This window comes from Electrona antarctica, assembly GCF_951216825.1.
Source record: "Electrona antarctica genome assembly, chromosome: 1".
Taxonomy (NCBI): Eukaryota; Metazoa; Chordata; class Actinopteri; order Myctophiformes; family Myctophidae; genus Electrona; species Electrona antarctica.
The window spans coordinates 7,568,554-7,576,860 of record NC_136806.1 but is presented as its reverse complement, the minus strand read 5'-3'; the positions used below and the strand labels follow the sequence as shown (position 1 = coordinate 7,576,860).

Sequence of the window (8,307 nt, the reverse complement as noted above, 5' to 3'; positions counted from 1 at the left end):
GATGCAGGGCGGCTTTGCGTTGAGTTGTTAAAATCAGTCTGAATGCACAGATCGGATCTGGTCACTTGCAAACGGTAGTGTGAATGACTGGGCCAAAAGATCGGATTTGAGAAAAAATCAGATTTGAATCGGATCTGACTTTTTGTGACTGCAGTCTAAAGCCGGCCTTAGACCTTCATCAGGACTGTCAGGACAGACAAAGTCTAATCGACCGAACCGTCAACCTAATAAAGAGCAACATGTTGCCAAGTGTCTGACAGTGTGTGGGACCTTTCTTTGTTTTTCAAAGATACCCTTTTTAATATATGTTCTATTCCCCTACGTACCTGTCACTAGCCTTCTGAGGTGTGCGTCGGCCTTTTGTTATAAAGATTACTATAATTTACAATTGCGTCATTGTAATGCATTTCCACATTGTATTTTCGCATTCATGGTGCGTTTGGAAAATAAAATGTAAGACTAGGCTACTCCATGTTATTTTTTTTGCAAATACAGTTAAAACTACAAACCTGCCAGTGATGCTGACCCCTCCCATTCATCCAATCAGGCATCAGTGAAACACATAAAGGCCCCGCCCACGGACACTATTTAAATAGGTTGCAGTCCAAAGCAGAGCATTTCCTGATTCCTCCAAGTTCATCATCTCTCAGCTCACCAAGCAGCAGCAACACCTTATCACGGCACTCTCTTCTGAACACCAACTAAAGGTGATTGATTACCGTGTCCTGCCTTCTGAAACGTATGCATTATTATAGGTCTACGTGACTTTTGGCTTGTAGTTTTGTTAAGTTGCTGGTAAATATGGCTTGTATTTTAAAAGTGCATCGGCTTTGCTTAGTCGGGTTTTATTCTTCTTTGGGGTTACTTTTAAAATGTATTTTCACATTTCGGCCTTTTTCTAAAGTGTAGGCCTGGTTGCTTATTGTCTCCACCAGGCCGAAGGCATGGGGAGAGAGTATGTTTTGCACTCCGTCCGTCCGTCCGTCCGTCCGTCCGTCCTTCCGTCTGTGACCAGCTAATCTCCGGCACCGTTAACCCGGTCGATGCCAAATATTGCACACACACTCCCTGGATGCCAACGATGAACCTCTGCCCAAAAATGTCCAGAACGGCCTGTTATAGCGCCACCAGGAGGCCGCTTTGTGCAAAACAAGTTTTTGGACAGTACACCTACAGATTTTGTCCAAACATCACGCAAATTGGTACACAGTCTCTCTAGAGCCATTCAACGAAACGGTTCTTTCAGATTTCTCAGACTCCATCCTGATTGGCTAAGATTGGCTTCCAAAGTTCGCAGGAGTGCTCAGTTTAAAAAAAAAGGCTGCAAATCATGAACACATCGTGTGATTTCCGTGAAATTGTGCACGCACATTCCCACTAGGCCGAGGAAGAAATGCCACATGAACATTTTCAACTCAGCCTCATGGTGGCGCTATAACTGGCCGGAAAGTGTTTTGACCTCTAACTGCACGGATCTGTGGATAACTTTGTATGCCAACTCCCTAGAGGCCAAGGAAAAACCTTTGCCTGGAATTTTTCACATCTGCTCTTTATAGCGCCACCAGGAGGCCAACATATGTAAAACACATTTTCTAATATTACTCCTTCAGAATTTATCCAAATTTCATGCAAATCGGTACACATCTTCTTCATAGTCATGTAATCAAGACGGGTTTGTTTGATTTCTCATCATCCACCCTCATTGGCTACGATTGGCTTCTAAACTTTTCAGGAGTAGCCCGCTTTGTAACCGTTTTGTACAAATCGCCACAACTACTCAACGCAGCGTCCGATTGTGGTGAAACTGTGCATGCATATTCCCACTAAGCTTTGGAAGAAATGCCACTTGACATTTTTCAAATCAGCCTCATGGTGGCGCTACAACAGGCCAAGCCGTGTCACACACACACACACACGTTTATATTGCTCCTAAACATTTTGCCAAACATCACACACACACTCCTATCCTCCTGGTGGAGACCTGTGCCCAGAAGGGCACTTTTTCTAGTTTGGGCTTGTTATTTGCTTGTTTGAGCCTTTTACTAAAGATTAGTTTCATAAAATGTAGTTTTATTTGCACTTTTCTTCCAAATGTTTAAACCAGCGGTTCTCAAACATTTCTGTGTCTAATCAGTGGGAGTGGAAACGGCAACTGGGTGTGTGTGTAATCATGGCACTATGCTGCTCCTGGTCCCAGTCACACTGATTACACAAAGGACCTGCAGGCCTTGTGAGCTTGTACATCTGCAATTTTCAAATGTCCAATGCATATAGGTTTAAAGTGATTTTCATAAACCTAGTTGAGTTTGTGTTTCAACTGCTTGGCCAATAGCTCCTTGCCTCCTAATAATTCTTGTATTTGCCAAACCATAACATTATATTTAGTATAATTGAGTTTTAAACGCTTTATGTAATGTGACAGTTTTGTGTTTCTCTTCTCTTTAGACATGTCGAGGGACAACGACGAGGGAAAGCTGTTCATTGGAGGGCTGAGCTTTGACACGGATAATCAGTCGTTGGAGGATGCCTTCACCAAATTTGGAAGAATTTGTGACGGTAAAAAACGACTTTCAATCCATATGAACAACTACATTCATTCACATGGTGTAATTTATATATATTTTTTAATCCGTTTCATTGTCTACAGTTGTTGTCGTCAAAGACAGAGAAACAGGCAGTTCTCGTGGATTTGGCTTCGTGAAGTTCGAAAACCCAAGCCATGCAAAGGAAGCGCAGGAACGAATGAATGGCCAGGTGAGTTGATGACATATTGCTACAGATGCTGGTAGCCATTCTGAAAGGCACCTTATGCTCTCCTGGTGGCACAACACGACTAACCGCTTGTCTTTTCAGACTCTGGATGGCAGGACGATCCGTGTGGACGACGCTGGGAATGGCCGTTCCGGAGGTGGAGGAGGAGGTGGAGGAAGAAGGGGGGGAGGAGGAGGATATGGAGGTGTCGGCTATGGTGGCGGAAGCGGTTCAGATTCAGAATCATTTGACATGTGACATGCTACTTAAAGCAAAAGGAAAGTTTGACATTTTTTCCTGCCATAGGATGTTAATGGTAGGGTCACAAGAAACCACTATAAAAAATTGCCCAATAATCACAGCCAGTCAGCAAGTGGATTCATTAATGTATGTAATATAGAAAACTTATTGTAGGCCAATAAAGACTATATACCAAATTTACCCCCGACTATTGTGACATACCCACTGAGCATTTTTGTAGTCTAATAGACGTCTAAAAAAATGGTCTAAAAGCTGGGGTGAAAATAGTCTAAAAATGACAAGTTTTTTTTTTTAGCAGTCTAGGCTAAAAAAACGTCGTTTCAACGTCTATATATAGACGGTCTACATTTAGACCTTGATTATCCTGGCTAATCAAGGTATTAACTTATTACCATTTTTAGGGTACTATAATTAAAAAAGGGTATCTTTGAAAAACAAAAAGGTCCCGCACACTGTCAGACACTTGGCCAAAATGTTGCTCTTTATTAGGCCGACGTTTCGGTCTATTAGACCTTCATCAGGACTGTCTATTAGACCTTCATCAGGACTGTCTATTAGACCTTCATCAGGACGGTCTATTAGGCCTGCTTTACACTGGCAGCCAAATCTAGCCTGAATCTAGCCTGAATCAGATCTGTGTCACTTCAAGATAGAAATCCGATTTGCTTAAATAAGTCTAAATGCAGACAGGTCACATGGAATCCGATTTTTTCAAATGTGACTTGAGTCACATCCAGAGGTGGTTTCAAATCCGATTTATATCCGATCTGAGTTGATCTGGCTCAGTCTGAATACGACGACCACATGAAGTGACCTGAGTCAAACTGTCCAAACGTCACCCGCAGCGCGACCCGAGCGCTACTGACGTGACTTCATTACAGAGCGCGAGTAGTATTTTAATTTAAGTATTAAACAAGAGACAGAGAAAAACAACCAAACGAGAGCAAAAGAAAACAAGCGACAGGACAGAAAAGAGAGAAACAATATTGCAACACACGTTTGTTTTATAGGAATAATGTCTCTTCATTTATTATGTCAGCAGACTCAGCACTATACGGCGGAGCCGTAGTGTACCAAAGTCGGAAGTCCTGACGTCACTTGCTCATCCCCTAGTCCAGGGTCACAGAAGTTTCATTTTGAATACTCTCATATAAGCATTGTGGTTCAAAAATAAATAAACTATCAAAGAATATTGTCGGGGAGGTATTTGATAAAGTATATTTCTAGCGAAAATGTTAATAATTCGGCGGCAGTAACATTCGCGTTTTCTCTCAGTCAGTTGATTCTTTATATCCATGTGAGTCAAACCGCTGGGATCATTTGTTTATTTTTGGAACACAGTTCTTATTTGACGCGATATGAAGAGGCTACAGAAACAAGGCCGTTTATTAGGATATTTCTCGCGGAATGGTAGGGAACAACTAGCCTACACGCGGTCCTATCTGCAATGTGAGATTGGTGTTGGTTAAAATAGAAAGGAGAGCTCGTAGTCCCGATGCCAAAAAGTGACAACTTTAAATATGCTATTAAATATCTAATACTGTAAGTTTACGGTTTACATCAATCAGCCTCTCAAACCCATGGCTTGTTCCAATGCGTAACGTGCGTCGGGTCGGCTACCCCCCAAAAAACAGACATACAAGCTGTCAACACGCCGTTTCATGGCGAGTTGATAGCTTGCAGATCTGTTCTTTTGGACAACATAATCAATGATGCACGGCACCCGATGGAATATAGGCTACAAGCCTACAACTAAACATGTTTGTGACCAAATAAGCCTGTAGCCAGGTAGCCTACTGTAACATTACGTGGACAAGGACATGGTGGACAACATATGGAACTTGATGTTAGTGAACATTAATTACGTAGTGTTTAATAACGAGGCCGCAGCAGCCGCAGCGCACATGATCCATGAAACCCGATGTTTCAAAAACCTTCCCTCACAGACAATCCCATGCTCGTATCAACATATTAAACAATGGCAAAGTTAAATGAAGTTGGATAGTTAATGTACAGCTAAACATATGTGTTTACTTCCGCCGTTTTAATATTTAAATGTTATGATGAAAGGCATCAGTTTGTGCGCCTCACCACTGTGGAATGAAATCAGCTGAGATCCACACAGCTGAGGTTAATTTGTGCAATTGTAGGCTACTGCGGGGGGTGTTCTTTTTTATTTCATTCATTAATGTGGGTCCAAAAAAATACAATTTTGTAATGACTCTCGTGTGTGTGTGAGTGATATTGATCAACGGGCTGACCGCATTGCAAACCGGAAAAAAAACAACTCGGTTACCACGGTAACCAAAGCAGATATGTCGATGCAGGGCGGCTTTGCGTTGAGTTGTTAAAATCAGTCTGAGTGCACAGATCGGATCTGGTCACTTGCAAACGGTAGTGTGAATGACTGGGCCAAAAGATCGGATTTGAGAAAAAAAATCGGATTTGAATCGGATCTGACTTTTTGTGACTGCAGTCTAAAGCCGGCCTTAGACCTTCATCAGGACTGTCAGGACAGACAAAGTCTAATCGACCGAAACGTCGACAGTGTGTGGGACCTTTTCTTTGTTTTTCAAAGATACCCTTTTTAATATATGCTCTATTCCCCTACGCACCTGTCACTAGCCTTCTGAGGTGTGCGTCTGCCTTTTGCTATAAAGATTACTATAATTTACAATTGTGACATTGTAATACATTTCCACATTGTATTTTCGCATTCCAATGTATGTTGACATGGTGCGTTTGGAAAATAAAATATAAGACTAGGCTACTCCATGTTATTCTTTTTGCAAATACAGTTAAAACTAAAAACCTGCCAGTGATACTGACCCCTCCCATTCATCCAATCAGGCCTCAGTGAAACACATACAGGCCCCGCCCACGGACACTATTTAAATAGGTTGCAGTCCAAAGCAGAGCATTTCCTGATTCCTCCAAGTTCATCATCTCTCAGCTCACCAAGCAGCAGCAACACCTTATCACCTCATCTTCTGAAAACCAACTAAAGGTGATTGATTAACGCGTCCTGCCTTCTGAAACGTATGCATTATTCCACATGTCTGCTTATTATAGGCTTACGTGACTTTTGGCTTGTAGTTTTGTTAAGTTGCTGGTAAATATGGCTTGTATTTTAAAAGTGCATCGGCTTTGCTTAGTCTGGTTGTATTCTTCTTTGGGGTTACTTTTAAAATGTATTTTCACATTTCGGCCTTTTTCTAAAGTGTAGGCCTGGTTGCTTATTTGGGCTTATTTGCTTGTTTGAGCCTTTTACTAAAGATTAGTTTCATAAAATGTAGTTTTATTTGCACTTTTCTTCCAAATGTTTAAACCAGTGGTTCTCAAACATTTCCGTGTCTAATCAGTGGGAGTGGAAACGGCAACTGGGTGTGTGTGTAATCATGGCACTATGCTGCTCCTGGCCCCAGTCCCACTGATTACACAAAGGACCTGCAGGCCTTGTGAGCTTGTACATCTGCAATTTTCAAATGTCCAATGCATATAGGTTTAAAGTGATTTTCATAAACCTAGTTGAGTTTGTGTTTCAACTGCTTGGCCAATAGCTCCTTGCCTCCTAATAATTCTTGTATTTGCCAAAACATAACATTATATTCAGTATAATTGAGTTTTAAACGCTTTATGTAATGTGACAGTTTTGTGTTTCTCTTTAGACAAAACATGTCGAGGGACAACGACGAGGGAAAGCTGTTCATTGGAGGGCTGAGCTTTGACACGGATAAGCAGTCGTTGGAGGACGCCTTCACCAAATTTGGAAGAATTTGTGACGGTAAAAAACGACTTTCAATCCATATGAACAACTACATTCATTCACATGGTGTAATTTATATATATTTTTTAATCCGTTTCATTGTCTACAGTTGTTGTCGTCAATGACAGAGATACAGGCAGGTCTCGTGGATTTGGCTTCGTGAAGTTCGAAAACCCAAACCATGCAAAGGAAGCGCAGGAACAAATGAATGGCCAGGTGAGTTGATGACATATTGCTACAGATGCTGGTAGCCATTCTGAAAGGCACCTTATGCTCTCCTGGTGGCACAACACGACTGACCGGTTGTCTTTTCAGACTCTGGATGGCAGGACGATCCGTGTGGACGACGCTGGGAATGGCCGTTCCGGAGGTGGAGGAGGAGGTGGAGGAAGAAGGGGGGGAGGAGGAGGATATGGAGGTGGTGGCGGAGGAGGATATGGAGGTGGTGGCGGAGGATATGGTGGTAGCGGAGGATATGGAGGTGGCGGCTATGGTGGCGGAAGCGGTAGAGATGGGGTTTTACCCTGGATTCTTTAATTAAGCTTTCCTATTTCTGGCACATATAATTGATCGATGGCATGTTGTTGAATGTATTCTCTCTTGTATTTGCGTAGGAGGTGGTGGCGGAGCATACGGAGGTGACAGGAGCTCCGGCGAGAGGAGTGGTGGTTATGACCGTGGTGGAGACCGTTGGTGAAGATGACTGTCTTGGGCTTTTATATATGTATACCTATCGCATTTTTAGAAATTCTTTACTAATAAACATTTGTTTTACTTGATGATATTTGTATTTCTTCCATAGAACAATTCATGATTAAATTGTGAATGAATATTGTTTCTGTGCAGTCAAGTCGGTGGGATTGGATGCACTGTCATCCTGATTTGGGGTGCCATGTCATATTGCTGGTGTTGGGCTGTTATCAAGTCAACACGGCCATCTATCAGGATATTTTAGAGCACTTTGTGCTTCTGTATCTTTACTAGCTTTATGGAGATGCTGCTCTCTGTTTCCAGAAGAGTATTTACTCATGCCTATAGCGTTCAAAAGTAGCCCTCGCCAAGTACATTATTTACATACTTTTCAGGTGGTTGTCATGTCTGTGTTTTAAATCGTTTCATGTGCTGTAATCAAGATTGCAACTAAAAGGTATTAAATATGGCACTGTTTTATGGAACTGTAGGGCACAAGACTGCAACACACCACACCACACTCGAGCTGTAGTTTTGTACTTATGACTTTGTAAAAATGTACAGTGCCTTCATAAATGTAAAGCTTCTGAACTTGGAACACACACACTGCTGGGACCTAATCTTCATTTTGAGAGAAGCCACTGATGGACCGTTTAAAATGTACAAACACTTCCTACAGCATGGCAAACTGCTGTCCTCGCTCATAGTTCTATATTCCAGGACTATGAATGATCAAGAAAAATGTCTTTCTCTCCCTGTGCCTTACCCCTTAGCTTGATTTGGTAAGAATCTTGCAGAGTTCCACACAGTGGAACAATGCCTCCACAGGGTACAGCTGT

General features: G+C 42.1%; 2 protein-coding genes across 7 annotated transcripts; both read left to right on the top strand.

Moving 5' to 3' along the window:
• The first annotated feature begins 652 nt into the window (after positions 1 to 652).
• On the top strand, positions 653 to 3,253 carry LOC306921624 (RNA-binding protein 3-like). 4 transcript variants are annotated; one of them, XM_079498842.1, is made up of 5 exons: positions 689 to 707; positions 936 to 1,202; positions 2,446 to 2,556; positions 2,648 to 2,754; positions 2,854 to 3,253. In XM_079498842.1, exons 2-5 carry the CDS (start codon positions 1,073 to 1,075, stop codon positions 3,007 to 3,009), a joined length of 504 nt encoding a protein of 167 aa, XP_079354968.1. In that variant the 5' UTR covers positions 689 to 707; positions 936 to 1,072; the 3' UTR covers positions 3,010 to 3,253. The 4 variants fall into 4 exon arrangements, 3 of the variants coding, with proteins under 3 accessions (XP_079354969.1, XP_079354970.1, XP_079354968.1); XM_079498843.1 differs by lacking the exon at positions 936 to 1,202 and having other exon boundaries at positions 653 to 707; positions 2,854 to 3,238; XR_013789804.1 differs by lacking the exon at positions 936 to 1,202 and having other exon boundaries at positions 656 to 722; positions 2,456 to 2,556; positions 2,854 to 3,239.
• A 2,641-nt stretch (positions 3,254 to 5,894) lies between these two features.
• LOC306921646 (RNA-binding protein 3-like) lies at positions 5,895 to 7,557 on the top strand. 3 transcript variants are annotated; one of them, XM_079498874.1, is made up of 5 exons: positions 5,895 to 6,019; positions 6,681 to 6,796; positions 6,888 to 6,994; positions 7,094 to 7,283; positions 7,393 to 7,557. In XM_079498874.1, the coding sequence occupies exons 2-5, from the start codon at positions 6,688 to 6,690 to the stop codon at positions 7,473 to 7,475; spliced, it is 489 nt and encodes a 162-aa protein (XP_079355000.1). In that variant the 5' UTR covers positions 5,895 to 6,019; positions 6,681 to 6,687; the 3' UTR covers positions 7,476 to 7,557. The 3 variants fall into 3 exon arrangements, with proteins under 3 accessions (XP_079355000.1, XP_079355001.1, XP_079355002.1); XM_079498875.1 differs by having other exon boundaries at positions 5,918 to 6,019; positions 6,663 to 6,796; XM_079498876.1 differs by having other exon boundaries at positions 5,939 to 6,051.
• Positions 7,558 to 8,307: the final 750 nt, after the last annotated feature.

Bases quoted from the DNA above. Each gene is read 5' to 3' on its own strand.
- LOC306921624 (XM_079498842.1), top strand. From the start codon at position 1,073: ATGCCAACGATGAACCTCTGCCCAAAAATGTCCAGAACGGCCTGTTAT. The intron at 2,557-2,647 runs GTAAAAAACGAC...CATTGTCTACAG, and splicing joins ATTTGGAAGAATTTGTGACG to TTGTTGTCGTCAAAGACAGA. The intron at 2,755-2,853 runs GTGAGTTGATGA...TTGTCTTTTCAG, and splicing joins AGGAACGAATGAATGGCCAG to ACTCTGGATGGCAGGACGAT.
- LOC306921646 (XM_079498874.1), top strand. From the start codon at position 6,688: ATGTCGAGGGACAACGACGAGGGAAAGCTGTTCATTGGAGGGCTGAGC. The intron at 6,995-7,093 runs GTGAGTTGATGA...TTGTCTTTTCAG, and splicing joins AGGAACAAATGAATGGCCAG to ACTCTGGATGGCAGGACGAT. The intron at 7,284-7,392 runs GTAGAGATGGGG...GTATTTGCGTAG, and splicing joins CGGCTATGGTGGCGGAAGCG to GAGGTGGTGGCGGAGCATAC.